The sequence below is a fragment of the Macaca mulatta genome, chromosome 2 (genome assembly GCF_049350105.2).
Source record: "Macaca mulatta isolate MMU2019108-1 chromosome 2, T2T-MMU8v2.0, whole genome shotgun sequence".
Classification (NCBI taxonomy): Eukaryota; Metazoa; Chordata; class Mammalia; order Primates; family Cercopithecidae; genus Macaca; species Macaca mulatta.
The window spans coordinates 83,288,104-83,308,555 of NC_133407.1; the positions used below are offsets into that span (position 1 = coordinate 83,288,104).

Here is a 20,452-nt window from a genome sequence, read left to right on the forward strand (position 1 = left end):
CATTTTAAAAGGTTTATCAGATATTGCAATGTTAAAGATAAATTATTTGAACTTCTAGTAGGTAGTAATGGTGTCAGAGAATGACAGGTAATTAAGTCATACAGTACATCTTGTGTCCACATTTCATGCAATTTTTGCAGAATGCTGTACTATGTAAACTGCTACTGCAAAAAAAAAAAAAAAAAAAAAAGCAAATATTGCACTGAATTTTCCATAAAATCCCTCCAAGTAAATCTTATCACCTCTTTGCAGATAAGCATCTTGCCTTTGGGAAGATGCAATAGAAAAGAAACTTGCCATAGAAAGCAGTAGTAAGACTTCTTATATGAAGCTAAGATTTTCATACCATTAGCTCTCTCCTTCACCTTGTTTATTAATTCTACAAGCATTTATTGACATCTTCTATGTGCCAAGCACTGGTCCAGGTTCTGGGTATACACTATGAACAAAATACAGTGAAGTCCCTGCCCCATGGAGCTTACATTCTAGTAGGGGGACAGACGAACAGATAAATACAAAATACCAGAGGGTTCAAAACAGCTTAGAGATATCTTGCCTGAAATCTGTTTACTGCATATCCTCATTCTTGGGCAATGATAAAGTGAAGAGAGAGGCCAACAGTAGGCTGCAGCAATGTTGCTAGTCCCAGCTCTACCATCTACATACTGAGTGGATTTAAGTGAGTCCTCATCTGATCTGAGCCTCAGTTTCCTCATGTATAAAATGGGGAGAAATTGGATTAAATTACTTATAAGGGAAAGGGTCCTTTCAACCTTCTATTTTTCACGAGAGTAGGGTGCTCAAAATCAAGAGCCAGTTTGTTGTTTCCTCTAAGGTTTAAAAAAATATTTAAATATAAAATCTAAGAAATCCTTAGCGATCCTATACACTCAATACTTCAAATGCCAATCTAAACTTCTTTCATCAATAGCAAATTCTTATTTATAATGACTATAGAATGAAGTCATTTTACCATCTAGAGCCATATGAAAAATAAGTTATTTGCTTATAAAAACATTCATTTTTATTATTGGTTACAAAATCTCACCTTATTTGTGAAATGTTCCCTAGCTATGAGATCTTCTCCTTGATGTGACACTATTTCTCTCTTCCGCTAACCCCTATCCCTGACTTTGTGCTCCTGTTTAATTTTTCCAACTGAAGTATTAGCTTCATGAAAACAGGGATCAGCTGCTTGCTTCTCTGAAGAACAACCCAAACGGGAGTCTGTCCAGGTAATCCATAGACACGTATAATCATTACACCTGCACTTTGTTTTACAGGGACAGGCCTTATGAGAACCCACATTAACTCTTCAGACTGTCAGAGTTGTTCTGCTTAGTAAAATTCAGTTTACCAAAGGATACTCTATCATCCGAAAAGGAAAAACACATTTCCAGGATAATTCACAGACTAGGGCATTGTAACTTCACTGGAAGCCCTGGTGAGAGGGGTTAATATATATTTAATAATGCAAGTGAAATAGCACATATTTTATAATCAATTAATTTTTCTCAAAGAAGATTATGTAGCAGTAGAGCTGAATGTCAAACAAGGTTAGACTCATACTAGCTTGGTAGGAGTTACGATGCCTCTGATTCTCTTGAGAAGACAAATTGTATTCACTGGTTTGATTTTGAAATGTAGAAATCAAATTTCAATCAACCCAGCAGCTAAGGATGACAGGAAATTTTATAGGACTAGAAGGAATCATCTTCTCTTATCTGGATCTGATCCCCCTTGACACCTTGGGGGTTTCCGAAGGCTGTGTGCTCTCAGTTTTATCTGGTTGCTATGTAATCAAATATCCCACACGTGTTTTTACATTTGATCAGGTGGGCCTAATCACAAGGACTCATCTTGTCAGTGCCTTTGGGAGCAAAATGAAATAAATCTCTGTCTCAATATTGGAAGTTATTCCTTCCTGTTGACTCGTGGTATCAAGATACAGTATCAATGTTATCAGAAGTGCCTACCAGAGTCTACTGTGTAGGCTAAAGTCTGCTTTGTTCGTACAGTGACTGAAAAGGAATAAGGACTATATCATCATTTGGGTGAATGTTACTACTTCAGGACCAGATGAGCAGGGGCATCCCAGGTAACCATGAAAAATCTTGAAGCAGCATTACAACTTCTAGTAATAAACAATTTCTCAAACAGTGCCTGTATGAACTGCAAGATGAGGGCAGGTCCAGCTATACACTGGCTGTATAAATGAAGATCAGAGAAGAATAAGGAGATTCAGACATCTTTTGGCAATCTAGATCACAGTTATAGGTAAATTCTTGTTACAAAGGAAACGGGTTTTGGTATATGTTATGGAATTTGAATATGTGTTTTACTCAACACATACTCAAATGAGTATATGTATATACTCAACGGAGTACATGCAACCAACAAGAATGCAGCCCCCTTTTTACAAGGTTAGGCAGAAGGAATTATGAAGCCTTGCTGACGTTCAGAGTCCTTACATCAGTATGACTGCAGCCCTCCCCAGTCATTCCAAAAGGTCCTTGGGTTGGATACGAGAATGCATCAGGCCTGGCTTTGGCTATGACATCTCCAGGAAGTCACTGTGTGCAGTGTGGTCTTCAGGGTAGAAGTCCTTGAGCTACCAATGAATATCTCTTAAGTCCAAACCTCCATGGGCACTATGGCCTCTTTGGTTCCAACAGAAGGCAGTAGGCTTTCTTCAGACAAGAAATAAAAGGGGAATTGCACCAAAAATCCACGGATCTTCTTCAGTTCCTCCTCAGCTCGAATGGGATCTTCCTTAGCTAATATGGGCTTGTTTATAAAGTCTCTCAGCTGAATTAAATTGTGTACTTCATCATTGGGAAGGCACCGGAACACCTGATTAGAACATAAATAGAAAAATGAACAAAAAGTTTAAGAACGAGCACATGCCCTTTATGGAAAATAATTATTCCAACAGACAAGACCTCTGTTGTATGAAGCATATTATTAGTCTTATGTTACAGCACAGACCTGATTTAAGAGTTGGTTATCTTATGTGCTACAAATAAGTAGATTTGCTTCCATTTTAAAAAGTCATGGCTAGTGGCAAGAAATTACACTAATGTTACCCCACATTAAAGTTATTTTTTTTAATAATAATCATCCCTGGATTTCACTGGAGATTCTGGTCTAAGAATAATATTGCATGTTATATTTTCCCTAACTTTTCTTGAAAGAGGTTCATATCTGTGCCTTTACATAGCATTATCAATTGTTAATATGTAACACTTACTTTGCCAGTTGAAAATGAGTTTTGGATATCATAACACTTCACCCCTGAATACTTCTGCATGTATTTCTTAAGAATAAGGACATGTGCCTATATAATCACAATACTATTCTCACACCTAAGAAAATTAATTATATAATGTCATTTAAGTTATGCTTCATATTCAAATTTATCCTGTTATCCTCAAAATGTCTTTTATAGATGTTTTCCCCCAAATCCAGGACTCAAATAAGGCTGTGCACTGCATTTGTAAAATTACATTTTAATGACTCTATGCACATGGCCTATTTGATCACAGCCTTCAGTCCTCAGGATGAAATAAGGTTATACAGGGGCCAGGAGCATTGGGTCATGCCTGTAATCCCGGCACTTTGAGAGGCTAAGGTGGGTGGATCACTTGAGGTCAGGAGTTCAAGACCAGCCTGTATAATACAAAAATTAGACGAGTGTGGTGGGCACCTGTAGTCCCAGCTACTCGGGAGGCTGAGGCAGGAGAATCACTTGAACCCAGGAGGTAGAGATTGCAGTGAGCTGAGATCATGCCACTGCACTCCAGCCTGGGCAACACAGCGAGACTCCATGTCAATTTAAAGAAAAAAGAAAGAAAGAAAGAAAAGAAAAGAAATAAAGTTATACAGATAGTAGACATGTTTCAGTAAGAGTAAGTCTCTCTGCTGGAAGGAGCTCTAAGACAAAAATTGCATATTTTCCCTAATGTTTTTAAAAGAGGTTCACGTCTGTACCTGGAAATCATGAAGAAGAACACAGACTTCTCCAGCTTCTCACAGATGGTCAATTAGTCTTGGCTAGAACACAGCTTGTATATTTTTCCCTGATGGGCAACTAGCTACTTTTTGAAGTAACTTGTTCCACTGTTACACAACTCTGAACTCCTTTACATTTTTTATTATAACCAAAGGGTAGACTTCACAGGCGATACATTTGGTATGCATCAAATGGAGCTGGTGTTAAAACACCTTTCTAAAACTAGAGCTGTCCAACAAATGACATGTCTTGTTATTAATATTAACAAGCTTCATCATAAGGATGAATACTGTTTACTATACACTATGTGCTAAAAACATTCACTAGACTATTCTTTGTCCTCATAACTACCCTTGTGAATATTCCTCCCAATTTATAGGAGAGGAAAAAGAGATTCAGAAAGTCAAGTCACTATATACAAGGTTATAATACCAGCAAGTTGAGCTAGGCTGGACTCAGCTGTGGCTTATTTTTTGATGTCACCTGCCCCTCTTCTCTTTGTCACTAGACATGTACAAAGGCTGGGTAACCAGGTGCTAAGGATGCTGCCGATGGGATTCCTGCGTCACAGGAGAGATTAGAATGCTGCTAAAGACTTTTCTAAACCAAAATCCATGATGCTTTTTGCTGTTGTTTTTCAGGGTCCACAAAGAGGCATTTTATTACAACCTGGAAATGTATTAGTTTTTTTACATGTATTAAGAATACCCTGTACCGATAATATGCAGAAATAACAATATGCTTTTTGTGATGAGATTCAGTGAAAAGAAAGGGGGGAGGAATATGTGAACTTCACCTTGTCATAAATTGTAGCATTTCGAGCTGCTGTTGAAACCCACACCTCCTTGAAGAATTTGTCACTCACTGGATCCTGAATGTCCTCACTTGGGTCATCAAGATAGCCAAGGACGACCCTGAAATACAAGTGACCTTCACATTGAGTAACTGGGATAAAGCAGTTTGTTGCAGGATATATGTCTATTATTACCTATCTCTATATATGCAAATATATATATACATATATGCAAATTATTTGAGAGACCATGACCTGGCTACTCGCATATCCTCAGAGTGCCTGACATAAAAGGAACTATTATCTGAACTGACCTTACATAAACAGGGGACTAGACATAACAAAAACTTCTCAAGCAAATGAGACAAGTTTTAGAAGTGATATTTGAAAATTATAATAACCCTTGTACTTAGAGAAGCCTTTAGGATTAAAAAGCACTTTCACCTTAATCCTGTGTGGTAGACAGGACAGATGATTCTTATTCTGTAGATGGGAAACTAACGTCTCGAGGCACACTAGTAATGGAGCTAGAACTCAAACTAAGGGCAAAGTCCTTTTCCCACATACTTGATGGGCTGAAATAATACCAAGAAGACCTGTGCTATCTGGAAAGAGCAAAAGGAAAATTGGCCTTGTAAGGGCTTTGGCTTTTATATTAAATGAAATGGAGAGTGTAGACGTCAGTGCAGAGGAGTGACAGAATCTGACTTACATATTAAAATACAGCTGCTGTATTGAAAACACACTCTAGGGTGCAAGGGTTGAAACAGGGAGCCCATTTAGGAGTTACTCCCATAATCCATGTGAGATACGATGGTGGCTTGGGCCTGGGTGGCAGTGGAGATGAAGATAGACCCAACAGGTTTTACTGACAGAGTGAATGTAGGGTGTGTCAAAAAGTGAGGCGTCAAAGATGACTGCAAGGTTTTTGTCTTGAGCAACTATAATAATGTACAACTGTAGTCGCCTTTAGCTGAGATAGGGAATTCTGTGGGTAGAGCTGGTTTGTGGGAGATCAGGAATTCGATTTTGAGCCTATTGAGACATTTATAAAGATGCAAGTGGCAGTGCTGAGTAGGCAGCAGATAAATGCAACTGGGGTTTGGGAGAGAAGGCTTGTTTAGAGATATAAATCTGAGAATTGTCCTCACGCATGTGCTCAAAGGCTGTATTTTTTTCTGAGTTCACCAAATAAGTGAGTACAGACAGAGGAGAGGACTGGGTGCACATCAACAGTAAGGGAGAGGAGGAGGAACCAGTGAGGCTGGAGAAAAGCCAGAGGATGTGGGATCCTGAAACCACACAAAGAAGTATATCAAGGAGAGCTGTCCAATTCAGATAAGAATTGACCACCGGATTTAACAACTAGACATCATTATATTGTTACCCTCTTTGTATTTAAATAAATGTAGATTTGCATCATCATTTTAATGGCTGCAGAGTTTCCCATCATGTGAAATTTATTGAACCAATTATTTTATTACCGACTTTTGGGTAATTTCCAATTTCCCATTATTATAAACAGTGTTCCAGTGAACATAGTTGATTCATCAAATGTGATTTTGTACATTTCTGTGATTATTTCATTAGAAGAAATTTTAGAATTAAAATTCTTGGGTCAGAGAATATGCAAATTACTGCAAGAAAGGCTGTACCAAAAACATACACTATTAAGCATGCATATGTTCCCAGTGTTCTCCAACATTATCAACTCCTGAAAAAGTACAATTCTGTAGATATTAAAGGACACTCATTTTAGTTTTAGTCTGCACTATTTCCACTATATAAAAAATTTTTTTAATGGATCTGGCACCATAGGATTCTTGACTTTTATAACCTCAAAGTTCTGTTTCCACTTCAAATAATGCCTCCTTCAGACTACGTGACAATAACTTTTTTAAAAAAAGATTTAAGAGATGTTTGCACATAGACATTGGCTGCTAATTGAGACCCAAAGCAAAATTTTACTGCATCAAATGTGAATGACAGTACAAATGATGACAGTAAGTCAATTATTATAATACCTGTGATTTGGGCCAGATTTAAGAAGCTGAAAATTGAGCAGAAAGAGTTTTTCTGTGACTTTGTTTTTAAATTAGAGCAAGAGATAAGCCAATGTGTCCACCAAACTATCAGGTAAGGGCTTGTTTGTAGAAAAAGTATTTAAATAAGTCTAAAACAGGCAATATATTATTTTCCCTGTCAGTATTTTAATTATAAGAAATTTATATTAAATGCAGAGTAAAAATAATATGAAGTACTCTGGGTGTTCTTTTGAGGACTAAAGTTTGAGAGAAAACTAGTTTAATTTTATGTTGATGTATTTAATGAAAATTATTTAATATTTGCTTATTCATCACAAAAAGTGGGACAGTAGGAAAACCACAAACAAATATTTCTGTTCTTTCCATTCCTCATATCTATCACTTTAAATGATTCTGAGCCCTAATTGTGTGGACAATGGTTTCTCTTGAGTGATGGTTATATCTGCAAAGTTTGGATAATTTTCTAGGACTTGAACTGTTCAGCTCACAGTTGTGAAATTTAGTACATGTTTGATCCTGTCTCTATTTAGAATTGATTTCACATTGAAATATGTCTATTTCTATTTTAAAATAGGCCAGATGGAAAACGGAGTGAAACTGCATTTTTTAAGTGAAAAAAATGGTTGTAGTCAAGGCCACAATATTTATCTTTGGGAATGTTTCCTAATAAAAAGAGGCTAAAATTGACAGAACGTTTTTGTAGTGCTTTTAAATATATTATCTGCATTGCCGTTGGGGCAAAGTGAAAATAATTGTTTAAGAACTGCCTCTTTAACACAATTTGAAAGATGCAAAGAAAAAGCACCTAGAAACAAAGTTAGCATAAGTATAGGATCAGCATAAAGAAAATGAATTCTTTACTGTAGAATAATCTTCTTCCCCACCAATAATAAAAATCTAAAGCTTTATTGAAGAACAATAAAATATTCATGTAAATTGAAGCCTATTCCTTGTTCTTCAACAAGATGACTCAATATTATAAAGGTGTCAATTCTTTTCATTCATCTATAAATCTGCTGTAATTCCAATTTTATAAAACTAATAAGAATTTGAGAGAACTTGAGTAAACAATTCTAGGCCAGGCGTGGTGTCTCACTCCTGTAATCCCAGCACTTTGGGAGGCCCAGGCGGGTAGATCATAAGGTCAGGAGATCAAGACCATCCTGGCTAACACAGTGAAACCCTGCCTCTACTAAAAATACAAAAAGTAGCCGGGCGTGGTGGCGGGCGCCTGTAGTCCCAGCTACTCGGGAGGCTTAGGCAGGAAAATGCCATGAACCTGGGAAGCAGAGCTTGCAGTGAACCGAGATCGCACCACTGCACTCCAGCCTGGGCGACAGAGTTAGACGCTGTCTCAAAAAAAAAAAAAAAAAAAAAATTCTAAAGTCTTTGTGTAAGAATCAATGTTTATGAATAACCAAGATTATTTTGAAAAGGAATACTAATTTGAAGAAGTGGTATGGCAAAAAGTAGTGTTACAATTCACAGCCACATTAATAACATGGTATCACACTGGCATGCAAGTAAACCGACTTTCTATATAGCATAACAGAGAGACGAGCGAGAAGCCAGAATAGATTGCGATTCAGTGTATCTTAAAGGTGGACTGCGGATAACAGAGGCAAAGAATCCTACTATATATCATAAGGTTCCAGATCAGCTGGTTAGTTGAGAAAAGAAGTCAGGACCCCGACCTCACTTCTTACACTAAAATACACTGCAGATGTTAATTGTAAAAAGTAAAGTCAAACAAGCACCAGGAGAAGATACAAGTAAATGTTTAATCTTAGGCTGAGGAAGCTATTCTAAGCATATAGGAAAAGGCAGGTGGGAACAAAAAAGAAAAAAACAGATTGATTTGATTAATTAGAATTGAAAAATTTCCCCCAAATTCTCCAAAGATGACTAAAAGGCAACAGGTAAACCAAATTTGCAACACATATGACAAAGGAATAAGCATCCTACACATATTTCAAATACTTATAAATCATTAAAAGGAAGTTAAAAAACAACCTCATTAAAAAGTGGGCAAAAGACAATGAAAAGACATTTTTGAAAAGAAGACATACAAGCGGCCAAGAAACATAAAAAAATGCTGAACATCATTCATTATCGATAAATGAAAATTAAAACCACAACAGGATACCATTTCACACCAATCAGAATGACGATTACTAAAAAGTAAAAAAAAACACAGATGTTCGTGAGGATGAGGAGAAAAGGGAACGCATATACACTGTTGGTGGTAATATAAATTAGTATAACCTCTATGGGAGGCAGTATGGAGATTTCTCAAAGAGTTAAATATAGAACTATCATTCAATACGGCAATCCCACAACTGGGTACCTACCCAAGGTGTCATAAAAATGACACCTGCACTTGTATGTTTATCACAGCACTATTCACAATAGCACAGTGTTAGAAGCAACCTAAGTGTCCTTAAGCAGACAATTAGATAAAGAAAACACACCCACACGTACGTACACACACACCATAAAACACTACTCAGCCATAAATAAGAATGAAATCCTGTATTTCGAACATAGTGTTGGAAGTTCTGCCTAGGGCAATCAGGCAAGACAAAGAAATAAAGGGTATTCAGTTAGGAAAAGAAGAAGTCAAATTGTCCCTGTTTGCAGATGACATGATTGTATATTTAGAAAACCCCATTGTCTCAGCCCAAAATCTCCTTAAGCTGATAAGAAACTTCACCAAAGTCTCAGGATATGAAATCAATGCGCAAAAATCACAAGCATTCTTATACACTAGCAATAGACAAACAGAGAGCCAAATCATGATGAACTCCCATTCACAATAACTTCAAAGAGAATAAAATACCTAGGAATCCAACTTACAAGGTATGTAAAGGACCTGTTCAAGGAGAACTACAAACCACAGCTCAGGGAAATAGAAGAGGACACAAACAAATGGAAGAACATACCATGCTCATGGATAGGAAGAATCAATATTGTGAAAATGGCCATACTGCCCAAGGTAATTTATAGATTCAATGTCATCCCCATTAAGCTACCAATAACTTTCTTCACAGAATTGGAAAAAACTGCTTTAAAGTTCATATGGAACCAAAAAAGACCCCACATTGCCAAGACAATCCTAAGCCAAAAGAACAAAGCTGGAGGCATCACGCTACCTGACTTCAAACTATACTACAAGGCTACAGTAACCAAAACAGCATGGTACTGGTACCAAAACAGAGATATAGACCAATGGAACAGAACAGAGCCTTCAGAAATAATACCACACATCTACAGCCACCTGATCTTTGACAAACCTGAGAAAAACAAGAAATAGGGAAAGGATTCCCTATTTAATAAATGGTGCTGGGAAAATTGGCTAGCCATAAGTAGAAAGCTGAAACTGGATCCTTTCCTTACTTCTTATACGAAAATTAACTCAAGATGGATTAGAGACTTAAATGTTAGACCTAAAACCATAAAAACCCTGGAAGAAAACCTAGGGAATACCATTCAGGACATAAGCATGGACAAGGACTTCATGTCTAAAACACCAAAAGCAATGGCAACAAAAGTCAAAATTGACAAATGGGATATATTTAAACGAAAGAGCTTCTGCACAGCAAAAGAAACTACCATCAGAGTGAACAGGCAACCTACAGAATGGGAGAAAATTTTTGTAATCTACTCATCTGACAAAGGGCTAATATCCAGAACCTACAAGGAACTCAAACAAATTTATAAGAAAAAAACAAACAACCCCATCAAAAAGTGGGAAAACAATATGAACAGACACTTCTCAAAGGAAGACATTCATACAGCCAACAGACACATGAAAAAATGCTCATCATCACTGGCCATCAGAGAAATGCAAATCAAAACCACAATGAGATACCATCTCACACCAGTTAGAATAGCAATCATTAAAAAATCAGGAAACAACAGGTGCTGGAGAGGATGTGGAGAAATAGGAACACTTTTACACCGTTGGTGGGATTGTAAACTAGTTCAACCATTATGAAAAACAGTATGGTGATTCCTCAAGGATCTAGAACTAGAAGTACCATATGACCCAGCCATCCCATTACTGGGTATATACCCAAAGGATTATAAATCATGCTGCTATAAAGACACATGCACACGTATGTTTATTGCGGCAATATTCACAATAGCAAAGACTTGGAATCAACCCAAATGTCCATCAGTGACTGACTAGGTTAAGAAAATGTGGCACATATACACCATGGAATACTATGCAGCCATAAAAAAGGATGAGTTCGTGTCCTTTGTAGGGACATGGATGTAGCTGGAAACCATCATTCTCAGCAAACTATCGCAAGAACAGAAAACCAAACACCACATGTTCTCACTCATAGGTGGGAACAATGAGATCACTTGGACACAGGAAGGGGAACATTACACACTGGGGCCTATTGTGGGGAGGGGTAAGGGGGGAGGGGGGAGGGATAGCACTAGGAGATATACCTAATGTAAATGACAAGTTAATGAGTGAAGCACACCAACATGTGTCACATGTATACATATGTAACAAACCTGCACGTTGTGCACATGTACCCTAGAACTTAAAGTATTAAAAAACAAAAAACAAAAAAACCCCAAAACTTTATGCAACTGAGTGAAAAAAATAAAAAAAGAAATCATGTATTTTGAAGCATCATGCACGGAGTTGGAAGTCATTATCCTAAACGAAATGACAGAAAGTCAAATACTGCATGTTCTCACTTATAAGTGCGAGCTAAACAGTACATACACGTGGATATTCAGAGTGGTAAAACTGACGTTGGAGACTCCAAAAGGTGGGAGGGTAGGAGGTGGAGTGAAGGATGAGAAATTACCTAATGGGTACAATGTACACTATTTCAGTGATAGTTATGCTGAAAGCCCAGACTTCACCCCTACACAATATATCCATGTAACAAAACTGTACCTGTACTCCTTAATTGTATTAAAAAAAAAAAAAAAAGTTAAACCTTCCAGCATAATGGGCAAAGGACACAAATAAGCTAGGCAATTCATGAAAAAAATTATACATAGCTAATAAACACATTTTTAACTCTAAAAAATGTTAATTAAAATGGTGAAATTCCATGTGAAATCTAACAAATTGGTAAAGATTAAATAAACTCAGTCAAGATAGAAGGAATAAGCCCTCTAAAATATTGTTAGTGATATAACAAGAAGAGATCAAAGAAGACAATTAAGAAGGTGAACAAGAAGGTATCCACAAACATACCCATTTTTCTATATCAGCAAAAATATCTGCCAAACAATGCGAGATTAAAGGAATTATGATATCACATACAATAAAATATAATGTAGCCATTAACATATTATAGAAGAATATTCGATGACATGGAAAATGTGTGAAACATTGTTTAAATAATAAAAAAACATGTAGGCTTGCAACATTCTAATTTTGTTTTAAAAAAGGAATACAGTATATTAATATCTATATAAACAAAAAAGTAGAATGACATAAATCAAATGTTAAAACTGTTAGCACAGGGTAATGGTATTACAGATGAATTTAATTTTCTCACTGGTTTTCTGTATTTGCCAAATTTGTACATAAAAATGTGCTGTAATCAAAAACCACTACCTGCTATAATTAGTATATATTTAAAAAGTTATAAAGAAACTCATGACTTTAAAGAGAATTCTTAAGTTCTCACAGAACTGAAAAGATGTGACATACATTCCAGCTTACAAAAGGAAGTATTTGTCTTCTACATATGCTGCAGTAGGCAATCAATGGGTTAATTGGCAGGGTGCCAATTTTTAAATTCTCCTCTGCTAAACGAAACAAATTAACATTAGAAGCTAATTGAATTATCAACGGTTTGAAAATATTCTTACTGGCAAAACAAGTAGTAACAAAGGCAATAAATACAGCAGTAAACATTGTTAGAAGGTATTGACAGATTTTGAGGGATGGATTTTTTGAGCTACTTGGACAGAGAGAGCAGAATGAATGTCTCTACAACTGAGGCTTCTGTTGGTCTTGGAAGCCAAAGTCTGGACTGGTAGGAATGAGGGAAGTGGCCTCTGCCTTTGCAGGGAGTTAAGTGCTCACTGAGCGCCCATTTGCAAGTGAGCCAGTTTCCAAAAGGGAGCATTAACACAAAGAAAACAACAGGCTGCGGTGCAGTGCCCTTCCCAGAAGAGCATAAAGCCCTGACCTTAACTATATCGGGGCCACCTGCTGCATCCCACTATAGAGGCTGCACCAAAACTGCCTCATGGCAAATATGGTTCTAGAATCATAAAACTGTGGACTTCCTGCAAAGGCCTAGAGTTGGGAGAGTAGTTAGGGTGTTCCACGGCCAGTGGGGAAATGAGTGTCTGTAGGGAGCAAGGGAAAGAGTAAAAGGAGATGAGATTATATTACTTGCTCCTTGTGAGATAAGAAGCCATTGGACAGTAGTGACCAGAGAAGCAACATGATCTAGAAGGTTCTAGAGGGACCACTCTGTTGAGAATAGACAACAGGCGACATGGACAGTTACAGCCCAGCCCTAGAAATTTCTAAATAACACTTTATTGAATGGATTTATTTAGGATCACACAGCCTAAATGAGTCCAGTTTCCTAGCCCAGTATTCTCTCTGCTTCACCACAGATTAGTTTAAAAGTAGCATCTTCTTGCCAAAGATCAGGGATGTCTGACACCTGGAGTCATTTTAAACCTGAAAACAGAAGTTCCCACATTTAAATTTTACACCAGCAGTCACTGGCATACTCCTTCAATAATTTTTATTATATCCTTGTATTACTGGAATTAATTTGATTTTAAAAACTTAAAGGGAAGCTGGAGGGTTTGACCTGGTCTAGTCCTAAATCAGTTAAGGACTAGTATTTAATTGGCTCACGTCTGTAATCCCAGTGCTTTGAGAGGCCAAGGCAGGAGGGTCATTTAAAGCCAGGAGTTTGAGACCAGCCTGGGCAACACAGCGAGACACGGTATCTACAAAAATTTTAAAAACTTAGCTGGGTGTGGTGATGCGTGCCTGTAGTCCCAGCTACTCGGAATGCTGAGGCAGGAGGATTGCTTGAGCCTAGGAATTCAAGGATGCAATGAGCTGTAAGTGCACCACCACTGCAGTTTTTTCTACTGCACGTGACAGTAATAAAAAGCTATTAAAATAAAAACTATTCACGTACCACCTAAAGTCATTTCTCATACTACTGGTGGTACATATCCTATATTCTGGGACACACTGTTTTAGACGAAGAAGAACCTAGGATGACCCGTGTGCTCAGGGCCAGAGTTCAGGGCTGGGTCCACCGCTGCAGTGGAAATACATCAGAAAGACATACTTTGGCGGACTGACCTAAAGCACTGTAGCCGAAGTCCTTGGGCAAACCGGCCAGCTTGGTACTTTTCTCCACCCATTACTGAAGGAACCGTTTCTGTATCTTGCACAATGACAGCCATTTCACTGTCACGCTTTCCCAGCATACTCCGGTCATTTATGTTGGCAGAGCCTGTAAGGAGAAACAGCGAAGCTGAACAACCTTCCTGACCTTGCAGGCACTGTTGGTTGCCCTCCCCACTCAATTGGTCCTTGCTAACAAAACCGTAATTTTGTCCAGGTTATCAAGGGAAGATGTGTTTTTAGGGAGGTGGGGCCCTCCCTCACCCAGGGGTGAATCTTTTTTTTTTTTTTTTTTTTTTTTTGAGGCGGAGTCTCGCTCTGTAGCCCGGGCTGGAGTGCAGTGGCCGGATCTCAGCTCACCGCAAGCTCCGCCTCCCAGGTTTACGCCATTCTCCTGCCTCAGCCTCCCGAGTAGCTGGGACTACAGGCGCCCGCCACCTCGCCCGGCTAGTTTTTTGTATTTTTTAGTAGAGACGGGGTTTCACGGTGTTCGCCAGGATGGTCTCGATCTCCTGACCTCGTGATCCACCTGTCTCGGCCTCCCAAAGTGCTGGGATTACAGGCTTGAGCCACCGCGCCTGGCCTAGAAAACAATCTAAAAATTGTGAAATACGGCAAAATACAAAAGGCTATATGAAACCATGTGTGTAAAACTTAAGCAATAATAAAATAGTCATCACTGAATTTATTACCCAGGCCAAAAACAATATTACCATATCCCAGAAGGCTTTGTGCACCTTCCCATGCATACTTTTCCCTCCCCAAGAGGAAGACTTGATGTTTAATTTTGTATTCATCATGCTCTGAATGTTTTCCTAAACAACAAAAGGAAGAGTTTATTTCTGACTTGTTTTTAATTTATATAAATGGAATCATATAGCAGATAGTCCTTTGAGATTTGCTTCTTCCATTCAGTATTATGTCTTTGAGATTTATTTGTACATAATTGTAATGCATTTCTTTTCCTTGACTGAACATACTAGGGATTTCTTTATTTATTCTGCTATTGATGGATGTTTGGGTTGCTTCCAGAGTTTTGCTGTGATGCACAATTCTGCTGTACATAGTTGTGTATTTGTTTCTTGGTACAGACATGTGTGAGTTTCCCAGGCTCTGTATGTAGGCGTGGGTTGCTAAGCTGCAGGGTGTATGACTTTACTAGGTAACGCCAGAATGTTTTCCAACTTATACACCCAATAGCTGTGGAGGGGAGTCTGTATTGCTCCACAGCCATGCCAATACTCAGACTGCCCAACTTTTAAATGTTTGCCAGTCTAGTATTTTTAAAAACTCTTATTTGTCTCATGTTAATGAGAAGGAACATTTTTTCATATGCTTATGAGGCTTGGGTATGTTCTTTCTGGTGAAGTTCCTATACAATTGCTTTGCCCATTTTTCTTTGGACATTTGTTTTTTCTTATTGATTTATAGGAGTTTTTTATGTGCTCTGTATATTAAATGGGTTGCAAATATCTTATTTCAGTTTGTGGTTTATCTTTTTATTCCCCTTTACAGTAATTTTAATGAAGAAATTTCTGAATTTTAATGCAGTTGGATTTATCTTTCCTTTCCTTTGTGGTTTGAACTTGTTTTGTGTGTCTCAGAAATTGTGAATCCTTGTGTGGTATGCAGAATAGCAGCTCTCCAAAATGTCCATGTTCAAATCTCCAAAAACTGTGAATATATGTTCAATGGCAAAGGGGAACTAAGGCTGCACATGGAATTAAGGTTGCTAATCAGCTAACTTTAAAAATAGGGTGAGTAGCCTGGATTATGCAGGTGGACCCAATACAATCATAAGGTCTGTAAAAGTGAAAGGGAATCAGACTGAGTTATGATTACAGAAGAATGGGTTGAGACTTTTGGGGGTTTTTCAGAGATAGAATGTTGCTGACTTTAAATGTGGAAGAAGGGGCCATGAGTCAAGGAATGTGGGCAGCCTCTAGAAGCAAGGAAATGGACTCTCCCTAACGGCCTCTAAAAGAATGCAATAGCCCTGCTCACACTCTGATTTTAGTCCTGTGGGACTCACAAGACTAAACCTACTAAACCTAACCTACTGAAGTGTCAGATAATAAATTTGTATTGTTTTAAGCTACTAAGTTTGTGGTCATTTGTTACAGCAGTAATGGAAAACGAACGCACAAACTCTACCCCGTTTTAGTTTGTTTTAAAGGAAAACTGGTTCTTCTATTGAGCACACTGGGCGACTCTGTCTTCTCTACCTACTTGTATTTCCTTTGCCTCCAGGTCAGAGGTTCTCAGCTCTGACCACACATGAGCATTACCTAGGAAGGCTAACAAGGAAACTTCTTAAAAATACCGATGCCAAAAACCAAACCAAAAAAACCCAGATGCCTGGCCCCAAACCAGACCAACTAGATCATAATTTCTAAAAATAAGAACCAGGCATTGGTATACCACTTCATCCCTGTATCCATCGTCAATTCATATTTTTGTTTTGATCCATTTAAAAGTAAATTGCAGACATGAGGAAATATCCCCCTCTTTACTGGGGCAGCCCTTCAATTCCAGACTCTCATCTGCCACAGTGAAGCCTGCCCTTTAAATCCTGAGACTCATGACCTCGACTTAGTTTCTCCTCCTACTCATACTTGTTGATTGCCCCTGAACCTTCTTGTTCCGGTTCGGCCACGTCCATCCTAGTGTTTCTGTTCTCATATGGAAGGAGTAGCTGCCTCTCCTCCAGCCCGTGATCTCTGAGAGGGCAGTGGCGCTGTTTTATTCATGTATCGCATCTGTCTATTGTGCTTTGCAGCAGGTTAGTGAACATTAAAAACAACCATTTCACTTAGTCATCAGGATAGGCTTAAATTTTACTTGAAGGGTAGCTTGGCTTTGTTTAGGAAACCAAATAAATGTGTCTGGTTAAAGGCTAAAATTAAGATGGGTAAGAAAACTGGAGTTGGTCACAGATTTCATGACCAGCAGGGTTACCCAGGGCCACAGGCAATTAAAGCTATGCACAAAAGCGATCTTCAGTGTGAGAAAACAAATATTTCCTCATGAGGAGTAAAATGAAGATAAATGGTCATTTTTCTTATGTCAGCTACTCAATCTTTCTGGCATAAGTTTGCCATGGAAGAAAAATAAATCATACATTACTTAAATCTCCTTTAAATGTTTAAATACTTGCTTAACACCTGTAAAATATTCTCAAACTAACTTCTCAAACTCCTCTCTGAGAATTTTAAATACTGTTTTCTGTGTTAGGAACTTAAATAGGGTGAATGTGTTAGAACAGTAACAATAAACCTGCTTATTCTTGAGTTTCCACCAAGATAAAAAGAACAAAAGAAACTCTGGATTCTTTTCCTTGGGAGAAATCGATTCTCTAAGGCAGTTGGGGAAGGAAAAAAGGAATTCAGCCTCCAAGGACTAGCAAGTAAGACCTCTTTACACTCCCAGGGCCACATCCTCAGTTTCAAAAGAATGTGTAAGAATTGTGTGCAAAATTGATAAAGTATTGCTAAACAAAAGAAATTGGAGTCTTTGAGGGTTTAGAGACTTTTCCAGAAAATAAGTCAATTAAAAACCTCAACAAATTTATTTAACTGTTAGGTCTGGTACCGAAAACTAATTTGTATTTATACTTCATGTAAAGTAAACGAGGCTGAAAGTCAAAATGACCTTTCAAAAAAATATTTACATCTGTCAGTTTTTACTTCAAGGCTTCTGAAATCTTGGTGAAGAAACATGTGGCTTTGTTTATTTTCATTTTTCCATTTCAGGAAACATCAATAGTTTTTATTTCTTACTGTCATTGTCAAATTTAATTCAAAAGTATTCTGAGGTTTGCTTTTGAAGAGCAAGTCAGAGGAGCTCAGGAGAAATAAATGAAATCTTGTGTATTAGTGCAAGTGAGGGAAAAAAATAAACTCCTAAAGAGCTTTTATCCCTATAGACCAGGAGATAAAAGAACAATACTTTTTAATGTGCTATACAAATATTAAAAGTAAGGGTGTGTGTGTGTGTGTGTGTGTGTGTGTGTGTGTGTGTGTATCTCATCATACTGTGGTTTACACAGTTTCTGGCTATAGACGAGGAGATAAAAGAACAATATTATTTTGATGTGCTATACAAATATTAAAAGTGTGTGTGTGTGTGTGTGTGTGTCTGTGTGTGCGGTGTGTGCATGTATCTCACCATACTGTGGTTTACACCGTTTCTGGCTTTAGAACTGTTTCTTTTCTCTTCAAATCATGTTCCAGATAAGACAGTCTTACTACTCTCAGATATGAGATATTTTTCCTTTTCTCGGTGGAGAATAGAAAGCATATTTATTGTCCAAAATTTTCAAAATACTCCATGGCATTTAGTTTCTTGAATAATAGGAAAGTATCTTATTCAAGCTGATAAACTACATTTTATTTGAAACAGATGAACAGAATTCCCATTAGTGGGAGACATCATCTCTCTAAATAACATGCCCCTCACTGGTTACCTCATTTATCTCGTTGGTCATCTCCCTAAATAACATGCCCCACACTGGTTACCTCATTTATCTCGTTGGTTATTTATACTCTGTCATCCTGGACTTCCAATATGCATTTTATACAATATTAATATTAGAAGTCAAAATAATTTGATGATGGAAGAATGAAGCTTTCTGTGTGTATAAAAGAAGGAAGCTGAACATCTACCTCGCTGATCAAGCTAATCTAATTTAGGTAGAATGTACAAGTTATTTAGGAGAGTAACTCTCCTGAATCTGTCAGTGGGAAGAGACTTTTGGAAAAATCCTCTGTGTATCCTTGACAAGAAAAGACTGCAGACCTTAGTGTAGGGCTACATCCTACCATTAGTACACAATACCCACTTCACCCACGCACATCAACAAAGTTGGACTGCTCTACGTCCTAACTAATGACATGCAAAACATACATGTTAGGAAAAATAATGGCATGCATAGAGGCAGCAATACTTTACCATCCTTCTGATTTCGACTTTTGTACGACTTCAGATCTGTGGTAATGGTTAGGTGGACGTGGTGTAAACACATACGAATTACCACAAGGTACTCACTTAAGATACACTTTCCCTCCTCATTTATCCCCCACCAATCCCTGAAATCTGAGCACTTGGATTGTAAATAAAAATAAGGGGATAGCCGGGTGTGGTGGCTCAGGCCTGTAATCCCAGCGCACAGGAGGCTGAAGTAGAAGAATCATTTGAGACCAGCCTGGGAAACACAGCAAGACTCCCATCTCAAAAATAGCTTTAAAAATTAAAAAAAAAATAAGGGAGTAATAAAGAATTAGTGAAATCTGGCACATTATTGGACTGCTGGGTTAAACAGCTGCCCCTGGATGCTGCAATTTTCACGAAGTCCCTTTAATTGCTCTATACCTCTGATTTTTCATAAATAAAAATAGTTTAGTCCACAAAGAGATGATAAATGCTTGAAGTGATGGGTACCGCAATTACCCTGATGTGATTGTTACTCATTGTATGACTGTATCAAAACGTCGTATGTACCCCACGAATATATACACCTATTCCGTATCTATAACAATTTCAACAGATGGGTTAGAAAGGACATAAGAGAAAAGGATAGCTTCAGAAATGTTTTAGATATGGTGTTACTGTCTCTTTCAAATGCAAAGGAAGCTTAGGAGGAATAGCAGCAAACATTTTTGCATGGGGTAAGTCAACTGGCAAGGAATACAATAACAGACCATATACTGTACTTACCAATAATAACAGTGTTATCATCAGCAATTAACAACTTGCTGTGGACATAGATAAGCTCGGTGACTAGGTTTCCTTCGAGCTCTGCATGTGTTCTAAGACCACAGAATGATATGTAATTTATCCACTGATTGCCAACTGCAAATTTAAAAAGAAATTATTAAAATTAATGTTAAAAAAAGAAAAGAAAAAAAATTAAAAAAAAATAAAATTAATGTCACCAAGCTCAATAAATATACATTAAATCTTATTGTTTCTCAAAACATACTACTTAGATTGTTCAGAATAGATTGTATATTATATGTATATTTTTTCTATTTCAGAATTCATCCAGGATTTATTTTTGGTATCTGAATTTCATATTGTCAATCTGAATGGCTATATATATATATATTTTTTTTAACTGAAGTATTTTCTGTCTTCCCTTTGCTAAGGCAATCCAAAAAGCTATTCGAATATGAACATTTTATTTCAATGATTTGATGAGTTAACTACTGAAGAGTGATGGTGAACGCTGA

The 20,452-nt window shown here is 37.6% G+C and overlaps 1 protein-coding gene across 8 annotated transcripts in view; it reads right to left on the bottom strand.

The window, feature by feature from the left end:
• Positions 1-369: 369 nt before the first annotated feature.
• The window catches only part of PLD1 (phospholipase D1), a 205,404-nt gene continuing 185,321 nt past the window's right edge, over positions 370-20,452 (bottom strand). For all 8 annotated transcript variants that reach the window (XM_077991683.1, XM_001085464.5, XM_077991684.1 and 5 more), the window contains 4 exons: positions 19,938-20,072; positions 14,178-14,331; positions 4,809-4,926; positions 370-2,853 (listed from right to left, as the gene is read on the bottom strand). In XM_077991683.1, the coding sequence (XP_077847809.1) occupies positions 2,629-2,853; positions 4,809-4,926; positions 14,178-14,331; positions 19,938-20,072 (632 nt within the window). In that variant the 3' untranslated portion in view covers positions 370-2,628. The remainder of the gene's footprint in view (positions 2,854-4,808; positions 4,927-14,177; positions 14,332-19,937; positions 20,073-20,452) is intronic.